This window comes from Ambystoma mexicanum, chromosome 13, assembly GCF_040938575.1.
Source record: "Ambystoma mexicanum isolate Mex_15411 chromosome 13, UKY_AmexF1_1, whole genome shotgun sequence".
Lineage (NCBI taxonomy): Eukaryota > Metazoa > Chordata > Amphibia > Caudata > Ambystomatidae > Ambystoma > Ambystoma mexicanum.
In genome coordinates, this window is record NC_090938.1 from 137,791,403 (window position 1) to 137,816,500 (window position 25,098).

Genomic DNA, 25,098 nt, shown 5'->3' on the forward strand with positions numbered 1-25,098 from the left:
GGCGCCAGCCCCTAACAGTTGGTGGGTTGAAATGTTGGCCCGAGGTCGGCATACCAGTCTGGGGTATACTGGCGATAGTGACATTTGACCAACCACACCCATTTTCCCTGCACAGGGCTGGGTCCGGGCCTGTACTATCAGTATAGGCAATTTCAGGAGTTCACCGATTTTGCGATTGTTGGCTGCAGCCCCAGAACAGGTGTTGGGCTGAAACTTTGGCCCGAGGTCGGCATACGATTTTTCAAAAATAGGCAGTTAGGCCACAATATAACATACACAAGGCTATAGCAGGTCCCCACGTACATGTCAGCTACAGGCCCTGGCAAGGCAGGGGGTATGGTAGTGAACCTCCAAATGTAATACAAATGTATCTCCTATTAATGGTGGACTACGATTCTCCCAACGCAGCAACAAGCATCATTTAGCATTCCAAAAAGCGAGATAAAGAAACCTGCTCATAGTAGTAGACATGCCATCATAACATCCAAATACACACAAGTAGGATCTGAAGCAATTCGTTTTTCAGTCAATTCAGTTAAAGTGGTGCAAACATCAAGCCCAAAAAACCCCAAAGGCGAGAACAATGCCAAATCGTGTGCAAGTCATCTGCATCAGAGGAAGTGTCTACAATCAATATTGTTAATCAGATGGTTTGGCATCACCCAGCCAATCCTTGCAAGTCTTTAAGCCTGTGGATCTTTTTCCTTGGTAAGGCAAAGGCAGGCAACTCTTTCGTTTAGCAAAGTGCTTTGCCTGGTCCTGGAACTAAAATGAAAATCCTTCTGTGAAGATAACATATGGAGTCACATTTAAGTCTAAACAGCATTTGCAAATGAGCCCTTTAAATAATAGCGCAAACTGCGCAGCGGAGACAACTGCAGTGCATGGATCAATGCAACTGTCATTAATTGTGTATGCAGTTGCCAACTGGCCTCATATCAAAGTCACCTTTGTCCAATTCTGGCATTTTAGCCAATCAAACAACTGCATGCTGAGATGTGCACTTTTGATTGCTCCATAAAAAAGATGGGTCCACAACTCAGAGCATGCAAAGCGCTGTTGGCTAAAAAGCGAAGACTGGCTAAGGGTGAGCCTGATGACATGGGACCAGTTCGTAGCGATGGTGTTGCGACTCAGCATGGGTATTGATCAGTGGGTCCTCATGAGCTTGTGGCTTAAAGAGGGCTCGTAGAGGACTACATACTTTGGGTTTATAGTGTTGCATCAAATGCAAAAGCATCGAATGCAAATGCATCGAAACAAATGCATTTAAAAAACAATTTTTTAATGGGGGGGTCCGCACAACCCCCGTTTTTTACCCCTTAAAACCCATTATAATACAAATAAAACCTTTACCTTTAAAAAAAAAATCGATGCTTTTGCATTCAATGCTTTTGCACTCGATGCTTTTGCACTCGATACTTTGTATTCGCTGGAATCCCTGGATACCCATACTTTGCAATCATCAGGCATAGCTGCCAGCAAGACTCCTGCCACTAAGGTCCCCCTCTTCCAGACCTGGATTTTAGCCATCAGTAGTTTGCATGCAAAGCCCTTTAGAGTTTAGCTTGTGTGGGGCTGTGGGAACCCAACCTCAGTGGATCAGGCAGGTACAAAGAAAAGGTCTAACCAAACTCTCACTTGGTAGAGTGGCCGAGTAGTAAGGCAGAGTTCAGAGGGTGAGGATTGGTGCGTAGTGTGGTGAACAATACAGAAGCTGCCAAGCAAAGGAGTATCTGCACAAGCAGGTACTACGGACACATACACTAACCACAAAAGTAAGTGGAGACAGAATCTATATATTCCTTCAAAGTTTGGTAACCACAAACAGTATAGTCTAAAGTGGGGAACAGATGTTGACACAAATTACAAGCCTCATAAAATAATAAGGAACCACAACCATCATACTAAACTTAAACAAATCCAAACCATAACTAGTGCAATGACCACAGTGCTACAGGGGGGTAACTCTTATACTGTAGGGTACTGGTGGGGCAGCGTGAAAAGTCCAATGGTTTGCCCGGCTGAAGCATAGGACAACACAGGTTTGATGGTGGCTGGAAAAGAACAGTCTCAGAGTTAGGTTCATTTGTAGGGCAACGAAGTTAGTTAAGTCAAAGTTCCTGTAAAGAAAAAGGCAGACTACCCATCCCTATAAACCAGCCGGGCAACACAACAAGGAGTCCATATCTAGACTCGACCGCCCATCGGGGACCCCAACAAGGAATCCTTATCTAGACTCCACTGCCCACCGGAGATCCAAACAAGGAATCCTTATCTAGACTCCACCGGCCATCGGGGCTCCTTACCTAGACTCCACCGCCCATCGGGGACCCCAACAAGGAATCCTTATCTAGACTCCACCGCCCATTAGGGCTCCTTATCTAGACTCCACCGCCCATCGGGGACCCCAACAAGGAATCCTTATCTAGACTCCAATGCCCATGGGGGACCCCAAACAAGGAATCCTTATCTATAGTCCACCGCCCGTCGGGGATTCTTATCTAGACTCCACCGCCCATCGGAGAACTCAACAAGGAATCCTTATCTAGACTCCATCGCACATCGGGGACCCCAACAAGGAATCCTTATCTAGACTCCACCGCCCATTGGGGATCCTTATCTAGACTCCACCGCCCATCGGGGACCCCAACAAGGAATCCTTATCTAGACTCCTCCACCCATTGGGGACCCCAAAAAGGAATCCTTATATAGACTCCACCGCCCATTGGAAAACCCAACAAGGAATCCTTATCTAGACTCCACTGCACATTGGGGACCCCAACAAGGAATCCTTATCTAGACTCCACTGCACATCGGCGACCCGAACAAGGAATCCTTATCTAGACTCCACCGCCCATCGGAGACCCCAACAAGGAATCCTCATCTAGACTCCACCGCCCATCGGGGACCCCAACAAGGAATCCTTATCTAGACCCCACCGCCCATCGGGGACCGCAACAAAGAATCCTTATCTAGACTCCACCGCCCATCGGGGACCCCAACAAGTAATCCTTATCTAGACTCAACTGCCCATCGGGAACCACAACAAGGAATCCTTATCTAGACTCCACCGCCCATCGCGGACCCCAACAAGGATTCCTTATCTAGATTCCACCGCCCATTGGAGACCCCAACAAGGAATCCTTATCCAGACTCCACCACACATCAGGGACCCCAACAAGAAATCCTTATCTAGACTCTACCGCCCATCGAGGACCCCAACAAGGAATCCTTATCTAGACTCCACTGCCCATCGGGGACCCCAACAAGGAATCCTTATCTAGACTCCACCGCCCATCGGGTACCCCAAACAAGGAATCCTTATCTAGACTCCACCACCCATCGGGGATCCTTATCTAGACTCCACCGCGCATCGGGGACCCCAACAAGAAATCCTTATCTAGACTCCACCACCCATCGGGCACCCCAACACGGAATCCTTATCTAGACTCCACCACCCATCGGGGACCCCAACAAGGAATCCTTATATAGACTCAACTGCCCATCGGGGACCCCAACAAGGATTCCTTATCTAGACTCCACCGCCCATCGGGGACCACAATAAGGAATCCTTATCTAGACTCCACCGCCCATCGGGGACCCCAACAAGGAATCCTTATCTAGACTCCACCACACATCGTGGACCCCAACAAGGAATCCTTATCTAGACTCCACCGCCCATCGAGGACGTCAACAAGGAATCCTTATCTAGACTCCACTGCCCTTTGGGGACCCCAACAAGGAATCCTTATCTAGACTCCACCGCCCATCGGGTACACCAACGAGGAATCCTTATCTAGACTCCACCACCCATCGGGGATCCTTATCTAGACTCCACCGCCCATCGGGGACCCCAACAAGGAATCCTTATCTAGACTCCACCGCCCATCGGGAACCCCAACAAGGAATCCTTATCTAGACTCCAGCGCCCATCAGGGACCCCAACAAGGAATCCTTATCTAGACTACACCGTCCATCGGGGACCCCAACAAAGAATCCTAATCTAGACTCCACTGCCCATTGGAGACCCCAACAAGGAATCCTGATCTAGACTCCACCGCCCATCGGGGACCCCAACAAGGAATCCATATCTAGACTCCACCGCCCATCAGGGACCCCAACAAGGAATCCTTATCTAGACTCCACTGCCCACCGGAGATCCCAACAAGGAATCCTTATCTAGACTCCATCGGCCATCGGGGCTCCTTACCTAGACTCCACCGCCCATCGGGGACCCCAACAAGGAATCCTTATCTAGACTCCACCGCCCATTAGGGCTCCTTATCTAGACTCCACCGCCCATCGGGGACCCCAACAAGGAATCCTTATCTAGACTCCAATGTCCATGGGGGACCCCAAACAAGGAATCCTTATCTAGACTCCACCGCCCGTCGGGGATTCTTATCTAGACTCCACCGCCCATCGGAGAACCCAACAAGGAATCCTTATCTAGACTCCATCGCACATCGGGGACCCCAACAAGGAATCCTTATCTAGACTCCACCTTCCATCGGGGATCCTTATCTAGACTCCACCGCCCATTGGGGACCCCAACAAGGAATCCTTATCTAGACTCCACCACCGATCGGGAACCCCAACAAGGAATCCTTATATAGACTCCACCGCCCATCGGAAAACCCAACAAGGAATCCTTATCTAGACTCCACCACACATCGGGGACCCCAACAAGAAATCCTTATCTTGACTCCACTGCCCATCGGGGACCCCAACAAGGATTCCTTATCTAGACTCCACCACCCATCGGGCACCCCAACACGGAATCCTTATCTAGACTCCACCACCCATCGGGGACCCCAACAAGGATTCCTTATCTAGACTCCACCGCCCATCGGGGACCACAATAAGGAATCCTTATCTAGACTCCACCGCCCATCGGGGACCCCAACAAGGAATCCTTATCTAGACTCCACCACACATCGTGGACCCCAACAAGGAATCCTTATCTAGACTCCACCGCCCATCGGGGACGTCAACAAGGAATCCTTATCTAGACTCCACTGCCCTTTGGGGACCCCAACAAGGAATCCTTATCTAGACTCCACCGCCCATCGGGTACACCAACGAGGAATCCTTATCTAGACTCCACCACCCATAGGGATCCTTATCTAGACTCCACCGCCCATCGGGGACCCCAACAAGGAATCCTTATCTAGACTCCACCGCCCATCGGGAACCCCAACAAGGAATCCTTATCTAGACTCCACCGCCCATCAGGGACCCCAACAAGGAATCCTTATCTAGACTACACCGTCCATCGGGGACCCCAACAAAGAATCCTAATCTAGACTCCACTGCCCATTAGAGACCCCAACAAGGAATCCTGATCTAGACTCCACCGCCCATCGGGGACCCCAACAAGGAATCCTTATCTAGACTCCACCGCCCATCGGGCACCCCAACAAGGAATCCTTATCTAGACTCCACCGCCCATCGGGGACCCCAACAAGGAAAACTTATCTAGACTCAATCGCCCATCGGGGACCGCAACAAGGAATCCTTATCTAGAATCCACCGCCCATCGGGGACCCCAACAAGGAATCCTTATCTAGACTCCACCACCCATCAGGGACCCCAACAAGGAATCCTTATCTAGACTCCACTGCCCATCGGAGACCCCAACAAGGAATCCTTATCTAGACTCCACCACACATCGGGGACCCCAACAAGAAATCCTTATCTAGACTCCACTGCCCATCGGGGACCCCAACAAGGAATTCTTATCTAGACTCCACCGCCCATTGGGGATCCTTATCTAGACTCCACCGCCCATCGAGGACCCCAACAACGAATCCTTATCTAGGCTCCACCGCCCATCGGGACCCCAACAAAGAATCCTAATCCAGACTCCACTGCCCATCGGAGACCCCAACAAGGAATCCTTATCTAGACTCAACTGCCCATCGGGGACCCCAACAAGGAATCCTTATCTAGACTCCACTGCCCATCGGGGACCACAACAAGGAATCCTTATCTAGACTGCACCGCCCATCGGGGACCTCAACAAGGAATGCTTATCTAGACTCCACCGCCCATCGGAGACCCCAACAAGGAATCCTTATCTAGACTCCATCACCCATCGGGGATCCTTATCTAGACTCCACCGCCCATCGGGGACCCCAACAAGGAATCCTTATCTAGACTCCACCGCCCATCGGGGACCCCAACAAGGAATCCTGATCTAGACTCCACCGCCCATCGGGGACCCCAACAAGGAATCCATATCTAGACTCCACCGCCCATCGGGGACCCCAACAAGGATTCCTTATCTAGACTCCACTGCCCACCGGAGATCCCAACAAGGAATCCTTATCTAGACTCCACCGGCCATCGGGGCTCCTTACCTAGACTCCACCGCCCATCGGGGACCCCAACAAGGAATCCTTATCTAGACTCCACCGCCCATTAGGGCTCCTTATCTAGACTCCACCGCCCATCGGGGACCCCAACAAGGAATCCTTATCTAGACCCCAATGTCCATGGGGGACCCCAAACAAGGAATCCTTATCTAGACTCCACCGCCCGTCGGGGATTCTTATCTAGACTCCACCGCCCATCAGAGAACCCAACAAGGAATCCTTATCTAGACTCCATCGCACATCAGGGACCCCAACAAGGAATCCTTATCTAGACTCCACCGTCCATCGGGGATCCTTATCTAGACTCCACCGCCCATTAGGGACCCCAACAAGGAATCTTTATCTAGACTCCACCACCGATCGGGGACCCCAAAAAGGAATCCTTATATAGACTCCACCGCCCATCGGAAAACCCAACAAGGAATCCTTATCTAGACTCCACCGCACATTGGGGACCCCAACAAGGAATCCTTATCTAGACTCCACTGCACATCAGCGACCCAAACAAGGAATCCTTATCTAAACTCCACCGCCCATCGGAGACCCCAACAAGGAATCCTCATCTAGACTCCACCGCCCATCGGGGACCCCAACAAGGAATCCTTATCTAGACCCCACCACCCATCGGGGACCGCAACAAAGAATCCTTACCTAGACTCCACCGCCCATCGGGGACCCCAACAAGGAATCCTTATCTAGACTCAACTGCCCATCGGGGACCACAACAAGGAATATTTATCTAGAATCCACCGCCCATCGGGGTCCCTAACAAGGAATCCTTATCTAGACTCCACCAGCCATCGGGGACCCTATCAAGGAATCCTTACCTAGACTCCGCCACCCATCGGAGACCCCAACAAGGAATCCTTATCTAGACTCCACCACACATCGGGGACCCCAACAAGGAGTCCTTATCTAGACTCCACCACCCATCGCGGACCCCAACAAGGATTCCTTATCTAGACTCCACCGCCCATCGGAGACCCCAACAAGGAATCCTTATCCAGACTCCACCACACATCGGGGACCCCAACAAGAAATCCTTATCTAGACTCTACCGCCCATCGGGGACCCCAACAAGGAATCCTTATCTAGACTCCACTGCCCATCGGGGACCCCAACAAGAAATCCTTATCTAGACTCCACCGCCCATTGGGTACCCCAAACAAGGAATCCTTATCTAGACTCCACCACCCATCGGGGATCCTTATCTAGACTCCACCGCCCATCGGGGACCCGAACAAGAAATTCTTATCTAGACTCCACCGCCCATCGGGCACCCAAACATGGAATCCTTATCTAGACTCCACCACCCATCGGGGACCCCAACAAGGAATCCTTATCTAGACTCAACTGCCCATCGGGGACCCCAAACAAGGATTCCTTATCTAGACTCCACCGCCCATTGGGGACCACAATAAGGAATCCTTATCTAGACTCCACCGCCCATCGGGGGCCCCAACAAGGAATCCTTATCTAGACTCCACCACATATCGTGGACCCCAACAAGGAATCCTTATCTAGACTCCACCGCCCATCGGGGACATCAACAAGGAATCCTTATCTAGACTCCACCACCCATCGGGGATCCTTATCTAGACTCCACCGCCCATCGGGGATCCTTATCTAGACTCCACTGCCCTTTGGGGACCCCAACAAGGAATCCTTATCTAGACTCCACCGCCCATCGGGTACACCAACGAGGAATCCTTATCTAGACTCCACCACCCATCGGGGATCCTTATCTAGACTCCACCGCCCATGGGGGACCCCAACAAGGAATCCTTATCTAGACTCCACCGCCCATCGGGAACCCCAACAAGGAATCCTTATCTAGACTCCACCGCCCATCAGGGACCCCAACAAGGAATCCTTATCTAGACTCAACTGCCCATTGGAGACCCCAACAAGGAATCCTTATCTAGACTCAACTGCCCATCGGGGGACCGCAACAAGGAATCCTTATCTAGAATCCACCGTACATCGGGGACCCCAACAAGGAATCCTTATCTAGACTCCACCACCCATCAGGGACCCCAACAAGGAATCCTTATCTAGACTCCACTGCCCATCGGAGACCCCAACAAGGAATCCTTATCTAGACTCCACCACACATCGGGGACCCCAACAAGAAATCCTTATCTAGACTCTACTGCCCATTGGGGACCCCAACAAGGAATCCTTATCTAGACTCCACCGCCCATCGGGGCTCCTTATCTAGACTCCACTGCCCATCTGGGGACGCCAACAAGGAATCCTTATCTAGACTCCACCACCCATCAGGTACCCCAAACAAGGAATCCTTATCTAGACTCCATCACCCATTGGGGATCCTTATCTAGACTCCACCGCCCTTCGTGGACCCCAACAACGAATCCTTATCTAGACTCCACCGCCCATCGGGCACCCCAACACGGAATCCTTATCTAGACTCCACCTCCCATCGGGGACCCCAACAAAGAATCCTAATCTAGACTCCACTGCCCATTGGAGACCCCAACAAAGAATCCTTATCTAGACTCAACTGCCCATTGGAGACCCCAACAAGGAATCCTTATCTAGACTCAACTGCCCATCGGGGGACCGCAACAAGGAATCCTTATCTAGAATCCACCGTACATCGGGGACCCCAACAAGGAATCCTTATCTAGACTCCACCACCCATCAGGGACCCCAACAAGGAATCCTTATCTAGACTCCACTGCCCATCGGAGACCCCAACAAGGAATCCTTATCTAGACTCCACCACACATCGGGGACCCCAACAAGAAATCCTTATCTAGACTCTACTGCCCATTGGGGACCCCAACAAGGAATCCTTATCTAGACTCCACCGCCCATCGGGGCTCCTTATCTAGACTCCACTGCCCATCTGGGGACGCCAACAAGGAATCCTTATCTAGACTCCACCACCCATCAGGTACCCCAAACAAGGAATCCTTATCTAGACTCCATCACCCATTGGGGATCCTTATCTAGACTCCACCGCCCTTCGTGGACCCCAACAACGAATCCTTATCTAGACTCCACCGCCCATCGGGCACCCCAACACGGAATCCTTATCTAGACTCCACCTCCCATCGGGGACCCCAACAAAGAATCCTAATCCAGACTCCACCGCCCATCGGAGACCCCAACAAGGAATCCTTATCTAGACTCAACTGCCCATCGGGTACCCCAACAAGGAATCCTTATCTAGACTCTACTGCCCATCGGGGACCACAACAAGGAATCCTTATCTAGACTCCACCGCCCATCGGGGACCACAACAAGGAATCCTTATCTAGACTCCACCGCCCATCGGGGCTCCTTATCTAGACTCCACTGCCCATCGGGGACGCCAACAAGGAATCCTTATCTAGACTCCACCACCCATCAGGTACCCCAAACAAGGAATCCTTATCTAGACTCCATCACCCATTGGGGATCCTTATCTAGACTCCACCGCCCTTCGTGGACCCCAACAACGAATCCTTATCTAGACTCCACCGCCCATCGGGCACCCCAACACGGAATCCTTATCTAGACTCCACCTCCCATCGGGGACCCCAACAAAGAATCCTAATCCAGACTCCACCGCCCATCGGAGACCCCAACAAGGAATCCTTATCTAGAGTCAACTGCCCATCGGGTACCCCAACAAGGAATCCTTATCTAGACTCTACTGCCCATCGTGGACCACAACAAGGAATCCTTATCTAGACTCCACCGCCCATCGGAGACCCCAACACGGAATCCTTATCTGGACTCCATCACCCATCGGGGATCCTTATCTAGACTCCACCGCCCATCGGGGACCCCAACAAGGAATCCTTATCTAGACTCCACCGCCCATCGGGGACCACAACAAGGAATCCTTATCTAGACTCCACTGCCCATCGGGGACCCCAACAAGGAATCCTTATCTAGACTCCACCACACATCAGGGACCCCAACAAGGAATCCTTATCTAGACTCCACCACCCATCAGGGACGTCAACAAGGAATCCTTATCTAAACTCCACCACCCTCGGGGATCCTTATCTAGACACCACCGCCCATCGGTGACCCCAACAAGGAATCCTTATCTAGACTCCACTGCCCATCGGGGACCCCAACAAGCAATCCTTATGTAGACTCCATCGCCCATAGGGGACCCCAACAAGGAATCCTTATCTAGACTCCACCACCCATCGGGGATCCTTATCTAGACTCCACCGCCCATCTGGTACCCCAACAAGGAATCCTTATCTAGACTCCACCGCCCATCAGGGACCCCAGCAAGGAATCCTTATCTAGACTCCACCGTCCATCGGGGACCCCAACAAAGAATCCTAATCTTGTTCCACCGCCCATTGGAGACCCCAACAAAGAATCCTTATCTAGACCCCACCACCCATCGGGGACCGCAACAAAGAATCCTTACCTAGACTCCACCGCCCATCGGGGACCCCAACAAGGAATCCTTATCTAGACTCAACTGCCCATCGGGGACCACAACAAGGAATATTTATCTAGAATCCACCGCCCATCGGGGTCCCTAACAAGGAATCCTTATCTAGACTCCACCAGCCATCGGGGACCCTATCAAGGAATCCTTACCTAGACTCCGCCACCCATCGGAGACCCCAACAAGGAATCCTTATCTAGACTCCACCACACATCGGGGACCCCAACAAGGAGTCCTTATCTAGACTCCACCACCCATCGCGGACCCCAACAAGGATTCCTTATCTAGACTCCACCGCCCATCGGAGACCCCAACAAGGAATCCTTATCCAGACTCCACCACACATCGGGGACCCCAACAAGAAATCCTTATCTAGACTCTACCGCCCATCGGGGACCCCAACAAGGAATCCTTATCTAGACTCCACTGCCCATCGGGGACCCCAACAAGGAATCCTTATCTAGACTCCACCGCCCATTGGGTACCCCAAACAAGGAATCCTTATCTAGACTCCACCACCCATCGGGGATCCTTATCTAGACTCCACCGCCCATCGGGGACCCGAACAAGAAATTCTTATCTAGACTCCACCGCCCATCGGGCACCCAAACATGGAATCCTTATCTAGACTCCACCACCCATCGGGGACCCCAACAAGGAATCCTTATCTAGACTCAACTGCCCATCGGGGACCCCAAACAAGGATTCCTTATCTAGACTCCACCGCCCATTGGGGACCACAATAAGGAATCCTTATCTAGACTCCACCGCCCATCGGGGGCCCCAACAAGGAATCCTTATCTAGACTCCACCACATATCGTGGACCCCAACAAGGAATCCTTATCTAGACTCCACCGCCCATCGGGGACATCAACAAGGAATCCTTATCTAGACTCCACCACCCATCGGGGATCCTTATCTAGACTCCACCGCCCATCGGGGATCCTTATCTAGACTCCACTGCCCTTTGGGGACCCCAACAAGGAATCCTTATCTAGACTCCACCGCCCATCGGGTACACCAACGAGGAATCCTTATCTAGACTCCACCACCCATCGGGGATCCTTATCTAGACTCCACCGCCCATGGGGGACCCCAACAAGGAATCCTTATCTAGACTCCACCGCCCATCGGGAACCCCAACAAGGAATCCTTATCTAGACTCCACCGCCCATCAGGGACCCCAACAAGGAATCCTTATCTAGACTCAACTGCCCATTGGAGACCCCAACAAGGAATCCTTATCTAGACTCAACTGCCCATCGGGGGACCGCAACAAGGAATCCTTATCTAGAATCCACCGTACATCGGGGACCCCAACAAGGAATCCTTATCTAGACTCCACCACCCATCAGGGACCCCAACAAGGAATCCTTATCTAGACTCCACTGCCCATCGGAGACCCCAACAAGGAATCCTTATCTAGACTCCACCACACATCGGGGACCCCAACAAGAAATCCTTATCTAGACTCTACTGCCCATTGGGGACCCCAACAAGGAATCCTTATCTAGACTCCACCGCCCATCGGGGCTCCTTATCTAGACTCCACTGCCCATCTGGGGACGCCAACAAGGAATCCTTATCTAGACTCCACCACCCATCAGGTACCCCAAACAAGGAATCCTTATCTAGACTCCATCACCCATTGGGGATCCTTATCTAGACTCCACCGCCCTTCGTGGACCCCAACAACGAATCCTTATCTAGACTCCACCGCCCATCGGGCACCCCAACACGGAATCCTTATCTAGACTCCACCTCCCATCGGGGACCCCAACAAAGAATCCTAATCTAGACTCCACTGCCCATTGGAGACCCCAACAAAGAATCCTTATCTAGACTCAACTGCCCATTGGAGACCCCAACAAGGAATCCTTATCTAGACTCAACTGCCCATCGGGGGACCGCAACAAGGAATCCTTATCTAGAATCCACCGTACATCGGGGACCCCAACAAGGAATCCTTATCTAGACTCCACCACCCATCAGGGACCCCAACAAGGAATCCTTATCTAGACTCCACTGCCCATCGGAGACCCCAACAAGGAATCCTTATCTAGACTCCACCACACATCGGGGACCCCAACAAGAAATCCTTATCTAGACTCTACTGCCCATTGGGGACCCCAACAAGGAATCCTTATCTAGACTCCACCGCCCATCGGGGCTCCTTATCTAGACTCCACTGCCCATCTGGGGACGCCAACAAGGAATCCTTATCTAGACTCCACCACCCATCAGGTACCCCAAACAAGGAATCCTTATCTAGACTCCATCACCCATTGGGGATCCTTATCTAGACTCCACCGCCCTTCGTGGACCCCAACAACGAATCCTTATCTAGACTCCACCGCCCATCGGGCACCCCAACACGGAATCCTTATCTAGACTCCACCTCCCATCGGGGACCCCAACAAAGAATCCTAATCCAGACTCCACCGCCCATCGGAGACCCCAACAAGGAATCCTTATCTAGACTCAACTGCCCATCGGGTACCCCAACAAGGAATCCTTATCTAGACTCTACTGCCCATCGGGGACCACAACAAGGAATCCTTATCTAGACTCCACCGCCCATCGGGGACCACAACAAGGAATCCTTATCTAGACTCCACCGCCCATCGGGGCTCCTTATCTAGACTCCACTGCCCATCGGGGACGCCAACAAGGAATCCTTATCTAGACTCCACCACCCATCAGGTACCCCAAACAAGGAATCCTTATCTAGACTCCATCACCCATTGGGGATCCTTATCTAGACTCCACCGCCCTTCGTGGACCCCAACAACGAATCCTTATCTAGACTCCACCGCCCATCGGGCACCCCAACACGGAATCCTTATCTAGACTCCACCTCCCATCGGGGACCCCAACAAAGAATCCTAATCCAGACTCCACCGCCCATCGGAGACCCCAACAAGGAATCCTTATCTAGAGTCAACTGCCCATCGGGTACCCCAACAAGGAATCCTTATCTAGACTCTACTGCCCATCGTGGACCACAACAAGGAATCCTTATCTAGACTCCACCGCCCATCGGAGACCCCAACACGGAATCCTTATCTGGACTCCATCACCCATCGGGGATCCTTATCTAGACTCCACCGCCCATCGGGGACCCCAACAAGGAATCCTTATCTAGACTCCACCGCCCATCGGGGACCACAACAAGGAATCCTTATCTAGACTCCACTGCCCATCGGGGACCCCAACAAGGAATCCTTATCTAGACTCCACCACACATCAGGGACCCCAACAAGGAATCCTTATCTAGACTCCACCACCCATCAGGGACGTCAACAAGGAATCCTTATCTAAACTCCACCACCCTCGGGGATCCTTATCTAGACACCACCGCCCATCGGTGACCCCAACAAGGAATCCTTATCTAGACTCCACTGCCCATCGGGGACCCCAACAAGCAATCCTTATGTAGACTCCATCGCCCATAGGGGACCCCAACAAGGAATCCTTATCTAGACTCCACCACCCATCGGGGATCCTTATCTAGACTCCACCGCCCATCTGGTACCCCAACAAGGAATCCTTATCTAGACTCCACCGCCCATCAGGGACCCCAGCAAGGAATCCTTATCTAGACTCCACCGTCCATCGGGGACCCCAACAAAGAATCCTAATCTTGTTCCACCGCCCATTGGAGACCCCAACAAAGAATCCTTATCTAGACTCAACCACCCATCGGAGACCCCAACAAGGAATCCTTATCTAGACTCCACCACCCATCAGGGACCCCAACAAGGAATCCTTATCTAGACTCCACCGCCCATCGGGCACCCCAACAGGGAATCCTTATCTAGACTCTACCGCCCATCAGGGACCCCAACAAGGAATCCTTATCTAGACTCCACTGCCCATCGGGGACCCCAACAAAGAATCGTAATCCAGACTCCACCGCCCATCGGAGACCCCAACAAGGAATCCTTATCTAGACTCTACCGCCCATCAGGGACCCCAACAAGGAATCCTTATCTAGACTCCACTGCCCATCGGGGACCCCAACAAGGAATCCTTATCTCGACTCCACTGCACATTGGGAACCCCAACAAGGAATCCTTATCTAGACTTCACCGCCCATGGTAAGGCAAGGAATGCTGCAGGTGGACTTTACATCCAATGTATTTCAACAGGAGCAGGGGGTTTTAAAGACATGTAAGATACCCCTGACCCCACCCCTCCGAACTGTGAATGGGAAAACCAATCATCCCAGGCAACAGAGGATTGCTGGGGACAACAGGGAACAGTTTTGGATCTGCAGCAAAAGGCTCACTATTCATGGGTACGAGGCTTCTTTGGACGACCAGTTGAGACTCGACTGGCTACCCTTCGATGGGGTGAAGACAGATCAACTAAAGTTTCCACGACTCTGGAGAACCCCACAAGAGCAGCAGATGCTATGCACCCTCACAGGGTCAACAGACACTCTGTGGCGGAGAAGTTAGATCCGGTTCCAGGCAGGCCATTCTCCCTGGTGAAGAGCAGCAGCAGTGAGGCAAAGAGGTACCAGCAGTGCAGAGACGATGCTTGCACAGTTTACGGTGTCAAGGATAAAAGGTGTCTCTGCAAATGTGCGGTCCAGTTCCAGTCGGCTGCAGGCTATTTACAGATTCTCATCGTTTCTGACCTCTGGGATGCAAAGAAAGCAAAACAAGGCTCTTGAAGGTCTGTGGCCACCATTCAAAGGAGAGAGGTACCCCTTTCAGGTCTCCCCCGTGGAGAAGAAGACAGAGCTTTGCTACACAGTGGCTGGCACAGCCAATTCTGAGTGCAGCAGAAGTCCTACAGCGTTCCCCGCTCATCCTTCAATGTTGGTAACTTGGCTCTAGAAGTTGACATGAACAATGTCTCCAGATCCTTTCCTTTCATCCAGAATTCAAGCTGGGAAAGATCCAGTATCATTTTTTTTACCGTCACCCACGAATGGGCAATTACCGGGTCATTACGGCCCAGCCTGACCCGGTAATTACCCATTTGCGGGTGCCGGTAAAAAATTCTCCCCATTACAGCCCCATAGGGCTCAATGGGAATGGGAAGCCCGGATGCACCGCCACCATTCAGAATGGTGCTGGTGCATCAGTCAAGTTGTACTCTTGGGTGCATTTATGCCTGCCAGATCATGCCTGGTGGATATAAAGGCATCCGCGAGTACAACTCGTAGTTTGCCGGTCCGGTAGTAACGGTGCTGGTAGCTTACCGGCACCATTACTACCGGACCGACAAACTTGTAATGAGGTCCATTATCGCTATAAATAAGATTTTACTTACAGAAAAGAAAAGTGGACACAATGGGTCTCATTACAAGTTTGGAGGTAGCCATGCTGTTTTTATCGGCATGGCTACCCCCAAACCGCGGGTCCGGGTCCCGAAAAATGGGAATTACCGGCCATTCTGACATTTGCGGGCCCGGTTATTCCCATTTGCGGGACCCAGACCCGGTACATCTGGATGAGGATATACTTGAGGTCCGTACATTAGGATGCTAACAATGGGCCCGTTAATGACGGGCCCGTTGTTAGCATCCTGGTCTGCTAGCGGGTCACACTCTGCACGTCTGGTCTGACCAGGTGTGAAGAGCGGGACCCGCTGCAGACCTCATATTATGTGGTGGCCCGGAATGAGCGGTGCCGGTCCCTTACCGGCACCGTTCATTCCACGGCAGCCAGCCTCGTAATGAGGCCCAATGTGTTGCTGCAGAACTCTGCTTACAATGGCTTGTGCTGCAATGCACAAAGGATGGGGTGTAGAAAACCAGGAAAAGCTGTTCACTGGCAACCAAAGGGGCATACCAAGTGAGTTGAGCAGGTGGGTGAGTGAGGATCAAAAGACATCACTGACCCCAAAAAGGCAGTCAGGATCCAACTCAGTGGCAGATATGTTGGGTTTCCAGTGAAGTCAATTGGGGAAAACCTTCCCTAACATCCATCATGCTTGTCAATTAAAATAAACTTGTTTAAGGCGATCCTTGAAATGTGGCTCATGATTGGACTGGGTCAGAAATATGCACAGAAATGGAAATGAGTGTCTCACTCTGATGAATCCTTTGGACTCATCACTGATGCCCAGCCTGAGATTTCCTCCCATGTGGCCGGGAGACGGAAGCTGCTACCTGATTCTGACCCTGGGAGCAGTATTATGATGGAGGATCACATGGGAGGAGATGGCTGTCAGTGAGATGTGGTGACCCCATCAGAAGACAGGCAGTGTTCTTCCCTTTAATGTGAAGAAGACCCTATAATTAATAAATTCCTAATGGCATGCTGTCATTATGCAAATTCCTCCAGCTGTAAAACTCAAAAACCTCTTCTTGCCAGACAGTCTAGGCAGGATAACATTCACAACTAATATTTACATAACACACACATAACACCTCCTTGTCTTTGATGTTTTTGTATTAAATAAAAATCCCAAATAGAATGACCTATCAATACTATGGACTCCAACTCCCATAAAGCCTCAAGTACTGAGACGAGGAAGAGGAAGAAGAATAGGTCAATAGGGATCAAAAGTGCCCCCTACGTTAAACATGCAGACTAGTGGTTATAGTGAAATCCCACTAGGTGGGACATTTAAAAGTGGTGTAACGCAGAGAGGAGCCAAACGGAAGGAAACAGAGTCATGGGAGAAGGCAGAGGCATGGAGCAGACCGTTCTGATGAGAACAGGTGTTCTCAAGCTGCCACTTGCAGCCAGTGCTTACCGGCGTGGCGCGCGACCACAGAAGATCCTGCAGATACCTGGAGAGGACCGCTAGGCCACCGGCAACAACAGCAGAGCTGCCGGCAGCACGGTCAACACCAAAAGCAGCAGGCTTACCGGCAGATGTACAGACATCAGAGGAGCCGAGAAAGGGTCTGCAGAGCAGAGAACGCCACCCCAATGTTATGCAACAAGCAACAATGCGCCGCGGGTCGGCGGAACTGCCAGACACAAGTGAGTCTGCAAAGAGGTGTTGGGAACCCTTACCAACCGGTGTGGGATCCATTAACAACTTTATTTGAATACTGACAAAGTAGAAAACAAAGACAGAATTTGCACAAATGTCAGTATGCGTAACATTGGAGCAAGTATTACCAAAGCCAATGAACACCATTGAAGAAGTTAAAAGGGTGAACTTGGACAAGTCTCCATATATGAGTTGTCAATGTGGGGAAAGTCTGGACAAGTAGTACCTCAAGCCAAGGAAGTATAGACAGTGAAGGAATACAACTGTCATATAATGAAAGATATTGAGAACATTTTAAAAGGAAGACCTGGTGAAAAAGGTACATCAGGCAGTAAGCATTTGGGGAGAAGATACCTGACAGGAGAGTATACCAGGGGATCTGCACATGACCAAGAAAGGAATTCCTGGCAGGGGAGTATACCAAGAAATCTCTTTATTATATCCAGAGACTGCTGACATTGTGGACAGATACCTGGCAGGACAGTATACCAGGGCATCTGTAGAAAGCAGATAAGAAAATAAGCCCTGGCAGATCAAGCACCAGCCAAGTTGAAATAAAATAACTCAGTTCATATTGTGAGGAGATACCTGACAGGAGAGTACAACAGGGGATCGGAGAAATCTACTAAAGGCTTCCTGGCAGGGGAGTGCACCAGGAGAATCGCCATAAGAAGTTACTGTTTTGAAAGAGGCATTGAAACTTTCACCATCCTCAAAGAACTACTGAACTACTCTCACTGTCCTTAGGAAATAACTGCTTAAAAGAGACCATTTTGCTGTCCTTACAAAGTGGTTATTTGAAAGAGACAATTTTGCCATCCTTGAGAAATGATTATTTGAAAGAGACACGTTTGCCATCCCAGAGAAGTGATTATGTGAAAGAGACATTTGTTGCCGTCTTCAAGGAATCATTATCTTCAAGAGAAACTTTTGTCATCCTACCTGAGACATCCAGGGGAAGGGAGTTCTCCCTCTGGATCCAAGGATTATTTTGTTGGATTTCTCTATTTGGTGTTGACCTCCTTTTACCAAACTTACATCAGAGACACTTTCCTTACATTTTAGTTGTTTGTCTTGAATGTGAGGGTCGGAATAATGTTTTGGAGACAAGGACAGTGTATATAATTTTGACGAGACAGAGACTGATCTTTAGTTTTAGTTTCATAGGTAGGGAAACTCTCTTTAGGATAGGAATAGATAGGCCTTATCCAACCCTTTTATTGCAATAAAGATGTCTGATGTTGAAAACACGACCACTTTGTATCTGCCACTTATTTCTGACCCCTCATCACACTCGTACTTGGGGGTTTGTCGCTTTTCGCAGCAACCTATAAGCACTGTTGAGGCAAGTGGTGCATTTTAAACCCCATTGCGCCAGTAATTCTAGTGAAAAATATCAGTTACACATGCACAATGACAATCAACTGGACCACCTTGCCCCACAAAGCGGTCCGAACTATGGCCTTTAGGGCGGCCCTTCAGACACTGGTCAGTATGAGGATACCTGGAACCAGATGGCAACTATAATCCCACCATAACAAAACACACCACGATGAAACTCTACCCGGAATCTATTTGTTGAATACTGTATGTGGTTTTGGACAGCAACCGAACTGAAGGAACGTTTTGGTTGGTTATAGTTGGAACTTGGAACAAGTTTGTCTCATGGTGTGGGTTCGTAGTGACTATTTCGACAGTCAAAGTTTCAAATGCCAAAGGTTCCGACACAAAAGTGTCGAAAACAAAGTTTTGAATTTCTTTTTTTTTTTAGGGGGTTCCCCCCCAAACCCTTGTTTTTTTCTTTTTTAAACACTTATTTACCTATACCAAATTAAAATAAACCCTTTAATGTTAAATAAATAAATGTGTAACTTTTTTTTCCAACACTTTTGTGTCGGAACTTTTGACATTCAAAACTAATGTTTCGAAACTTTGACTGGACACCATGGTGTGTGTTTGACTCAATTTATATTTATACGTATCCAGCAGAATTCCCCTTTAGTTTTTCAGCAAGGCCCATACAGTCCAATATCAACATAACAAGATAGTATAACAGGATCTAATAGAAACCACTTGAATGTCCACAAGGTTAGGTGTGACAATGCCAGATTAGAAGGTCTCCTGTGCTGTTGGGAACGATAGGACTGACTATGGAAGGATCCAGGGCTCTACTGTGAAGAGAGAAGAGGGCCTACCTCATCGGGTACCATCACCAAGGGGTACTTGTCTTCAGACAGGAAGTTAAAGAGACACCAAAGGCGGAAGGCGTCCTGGTGTGACACCACGCTATGCCCGTTGCTGTCCACTTTGTAATTCTTCTTGGCAGTCAGGGTCCAACAGAGTTCATCAAAGTTCTCCTTCACAAAAGTGCCTTCAATCACCTGCAGGAGAAAAGAATGGGAGAGTGAGCAGTGTACTCTGATGATGTCACATGCCAAGCGTTAGAGAGAAGAGCAAACAGGCATCAGGAGGAGGCTGCCGGGCAATAGGGCACTCTAACATAGGGGAAGGCCTAGTGTCTCTCATTTCTCGCGCGTCATTGACCTCCTTACCTGGGTAGAAGGCAGCGCTGCTGAGGAGGGGGTGAAGAGGTGCACTGAGAACCCCCACTTTGTGGACATCAATGCAGACTGGGGTTTCCAGTTGGAAGACATGCAATGTCCAGTGACTTGGGTGCTCTGGAGAATGCCATTGTTCACTGTGTGGTCTGCGAGATCTGGTAGTTCCCAGGCCATGAGGCTCAGGAGGGGACCGCAAGCCAGTGGGGGCTTGAAAAGCCATGGAGGAGACTCTGTAGGACCCGGGCCGGTGCGCCGTTATTCGGCAGAGCGCTTTGGGCACTGCCCGTTTCGGCGGAGCGCTTTTTCGCACAGGTTCCTTTTAGGCGTGCCACGGCACAGCGACCTGCACGCCGAGATATTGATGTTTTTCTTAAATATATTGTCAACCAAAGCACGGGCAGATACAATACTTGGTTGCCAGTATGTTTAAGCAAACAATAGCCGCTCAGTACAAGGAGCTGCACTGTGAGTGCACACTCCATGCAGAAATAGGTTGCTGTGTGCACTCACCGTGCAGCTCCATGTACTGAGCGACTGCCGTTTAGTTAAATATACTGTCAACTAAAGCATTTCATTTTCCCATGCTTTGGTTGACAATATAAGTAAAAACGAAATATCTCGGCGCGCAGGTCTCTGCGCCCTGATGGCCGCAGCCAACAGGGCGCGCCTAAAAGGGGCGCGCCTAAAAGGGACCTGCGCCAAATGTGCTGCGCAGGAATGGCTGGCGCCCAAAGCGCTGCTCCTTAAGGTCTGGCTTTGAACCCGGGCTGTGGCGTAAGAAGGAATTCAGGACTGCCTGACCGCAAGCTGGCTGCCCCTTATCTAGTAGTTCGGGCTTGCAGTTGCAGTTTCCCTCAATGAGATAAGGGGTGCAATAAGTGGTGTGCAGCCAATGCGCAGAGCAGAGCATCTGCTTGTCGCAGATGGATCCAGTTAATATAGCCACATGGGACGTTACAAGAAGATGGCATGAAGAAAGAAAAGAGGGAGGTGAGGACATACCTACAAAGGGTGAACTTGAGGTGAAGGGGGGCATCAGGAAGGAATAAACAGCAAGGTAGACCAGCAGGACAGAAGGAATGGGAAACTAGTTAGGAAGCAGAAGACAGGCAGGAGGATGAGCTCACAGAGAAGTATAGGCAGAGGGGAAGAAAAGGAGCCAGGAGGAAGGAAGGAGATTTTCAGGAATGAGTACCATGAGGCAGAAAAGAGAGCTTCTGCTTTCAGGAAAGAGAAAAAGAAGAGAGATCTGTAGAAAGGAGGAAGACGGGAAAAGGAAGAAGCTACAGTAGGAAAGGGAAAGGAACCAGTGCCAAAAGGTAGAAAACAGTTTAGAAGCAAGCCCCTAGTGGAGAGAGGGAAAAGTAATGGGAAGCGAAGCTGGGAGACAAGAAAGTCTTCCGTAAAACAAAGATAGAAAAGAGCTAGGAAAAAAACCAGTACCAGTAGCAGGAGGGAAAGATCAGAAAGAGAAAGGACAAGATCACGAAAAGAGTGAAGAGGAAGTTGAGTTATTTACCTGTGGGACAAAGAGGGCACAAAAAGAACAAGAGGGGATGAGAGATACCAGAAAAGAATACCCAGAGGTTTCTAAGCACGGACCCGGCAATCGAACCTGTGTTGCTCCGTGTCGTCTTGCTTCCAAGGCAAGCACGTTGCCACTGAGCTATCCTCCCGAGGTGAACTAGAGAGGAGACGAAGAAGAACGCCCAGCGGGGGAGAAAGATGCCAGAAGTTAAGGAATACAAGGACCATCTCAAAAATAGAAGAGGTTTGGCAAAATCCCTCAAAAGGGGCTCCAGGTTTGAGAAAAGGAGGAACAGGAAAACAAGGGTGAGGTTGAGTCCCCGAAGCGGTACAAAAGGTCTGAAATCAGTGGCCGAACAGAGCAGTCCAAGCATGACCACGCATAACAGTAGCAAAGAATTCCTTGGCAGTTTTAAATTGAAATGGCTACATGCCAGACACTGTGCACTGGGTGGTGTTGCTTGGGTGCAGTGATTTGGGGAAATGTTCCTGACAACATGAATTGGAGAACCAACTAGTTGTCAGGCCTCTAAAATCTTCCGATGTGGTGAAAAGCTGAATGCTGGACTCTCTTACATAGCAAGGAAGAGGACTAACCATGCTTTAATTCAAGGGGAAGGGGAGCAAGGGGAAAGTGAGCAAGATACGCACCCGCAAGGGCGGCACACCAGAAAAGAGACCAGAGTACTCGCCTGCAGGCAAAGCAAAATGGCACCAGGTTACGTTTCTCTAAACGCAGAGAATCAATAGGGATGTGAACAATTGGTGTTGGTGAGTCGGGCACTCCTTATTTTTACAGTCAATTGTAATTAATGTTAATTCAATATTATAAGTTTGGGGCGCAAACCCACTGTAAAAGGTGCTTCTGTGATACTGCACCTGAAAGAACCAGAAAGAAAAAGACCTTGGCCGTGTGGCCAGCGGTGCGGGCTGCACACCCTTATTCACTACTCAGTGGCGTAGTTCAAAAATAATCGTAGAAACAATTCTTGAATTGATTCCTTTTTTCAAAGAGAAATTTTTAATAAATCAAACTTCATTCGCTTGCTTTAAATCAAAGATAAATTATAATGGCAGAATTCATCACATCTGCGGCCTATGCATTTCGGGTCTAAAAACCCTTCTTCAGGGCCTGTGATTACACCTTTTCTTAGAATAGGGAAGTGATCATGCGGCAGTAAGTGAAGATATGACCTCACCAGACGAGCTAGAGAAAGAGAGTCCAGGACAAAGTAAAGGGTTATTTCTGTAAAGCACAGTAAAAGAAAGTGATGTAGAGAGAGGGAGATTCAAAAAGAAACCTTAAGTCAATGGTACCATCAGCTGACAGATTCTTAATAGGAACAGTGACCAACGGTAGGGTGCATTATACCGGGGGTCCTTCCATTTATTTAATTATGCTTAATGACCTCAACAAGATGTCCCCGGTCCATGAAGCACTGTTTATGAGATGCACCTCCTCCGTTGGGAAGAGAGATTTTATAATGAAGGCCTCGGCCTCAGATCAATGAGATACTTTACACAAGGCCATTGTGATGAACCTGATGATGCCATCGCTCCTTTACTGGAGGTAGCCTCTGCTCATGGCGGCAGACACTACCTGATCCTGACCCTGGGGGTGGCTATGCGAGGGAGGATCACATGAGGGGAGGCGACCCTCAGGGGGATGAACAGGCATCAGTGGATGAGACAAGGTATCCCCTTTCCTTTTAGGGATACCCCCTCCATTCCACAAGCCTAAATGGCATATTGGGATTAAATCCCTACAATATCCTGCAAAGGCTGCGGACAGAACTTGTGAAGATGTTACACCTAGTAAAGCAACATGTACTGAGAGGAAGAAGACGGCTGCCATGAGAGAGGGCGTGAACCATAGTCTAGTGCTATGAAGAACCTGACTGGTCTGTGAGGGAGGCAGTGTATCAACAGTGAGACAGACAGAAACAAGTGACCACAGTTCAAGGGTGTTTATTGAGCTTCAACAAGGGTTTGACAAACGCCTATATAACGCTAAATCTACAAATGAGAGCAAGCTACGACCATTAAATATTAATAATGCACTCCTAGTGGAGTCTTGTCAAAATAAAAAGGGCCTATACTAAAAAAAAAAAACTATTGCCAGTCCTTACCGCTAATTATACAAATTGTGGGGTAGTGTTCATGAAAAAAAAGTTGTGTTCACAAAATGACATGCCAGAATGTTCAGGCCATTGGCCTCCCTCCCCCACGTTTTCAGCATGGGACAAGGCTGTTCACTCGAGCAAAGCACTCTGGCTTCTTCGGCATGAGGATACAGTTCCATTACAAACATCAGGTCCTTTTGTGGTACAAGTCTCTTTACCTCTCAAAAGTCTCTTGCGTCAGAGGGCTTGATGTACAAAAACACAAAGTTCCTTTCTTCTTATAAGTGTTCACTTCGGGTGATGCCCCATGGATCCCACTCAGCCAGGCCCAGATCCCCGCCATATCACGATCATTCTTTTGTGGATCCCCCTCTTCCGGGCTCAGATCCCCCTCTCACAATGTGCAGAGAATATTCCTTCTCGGGTGACTCACGGTTCACCCCGGATCCCCCTCAGTCAGGCTCAGACCCTTCCTCTTATACAATTAATCTCCCTCAGCCGGGCTCGGACCAATTGCAATTCGTATTCAACTATCGAAGACTTTCCAATGTGCACAGGATTTAGCGTGACCCGTTGCAGGACCACATTGATATCAAGATTTGCTTTTCCACAGTTGACAATTAAATGGATACCTAACAGAGACCTTCGAATGAGCTCCCATGTGGTGCCGGACCACTCTGTCTATGGTATCTTGCTTGCACTTCCAAAGTTCAATCACATAATTCATCTGGTTTTCAATTATACCCGCTCATACAATGTTGCTGCTTGCAATCTTTGTTCTAACACAGACTGGTTTAGTATCAGTCTCTCCTACTCACCGGCAGTGCTGTCTTTACTGGTTCTGCTTTGTTATAGAAGTCGAGGACAGTACTACGCGGCAATCATTCCTCCCTGACTTGGTTATCGACACGGGAGAGCCCCGGGTACCTCTGATGCACAATGCAGGTTTGTCCAGCTTTAGTTCCGGTCTTAGGTTGCTTACATTCCACGGTTCACGAAAGTAACGGTCTGAAAAGGTCAAGGACACTTCCCTCCTTGCAACCCGCTCTCGTCTCACTGTCTATCTTCTCGTATTGTACTGCCATCTGGGAACTGCTGTTTCCTCATGTGCTTT

The 25,098-nt window shown here is 49.8% G+C and overlaps 1 protein-coding gene across 1 annotated transcript in view; it reads right to left on the reverse strand.

The window, feature by feature from the left end:
• DEF6 (DEF6 guanine nucleotide exchange factor) overlaps positions 1–25,098 on the reverse strand; it is a 396,152-nt gene that overhangs the window by 149,018 nt on the left and 222,036 nt on the right. The window contains exon 3 of the mRNA XM_069633471.1: positions 19,969–20,154. Coding sequence (XP_069489572.1) covers positions 19,969–20,154 — 186 coding nt within the window. The remainder of the gene's footprint in view (positions 1–19,968; positions 20,155–25,098) is intronic.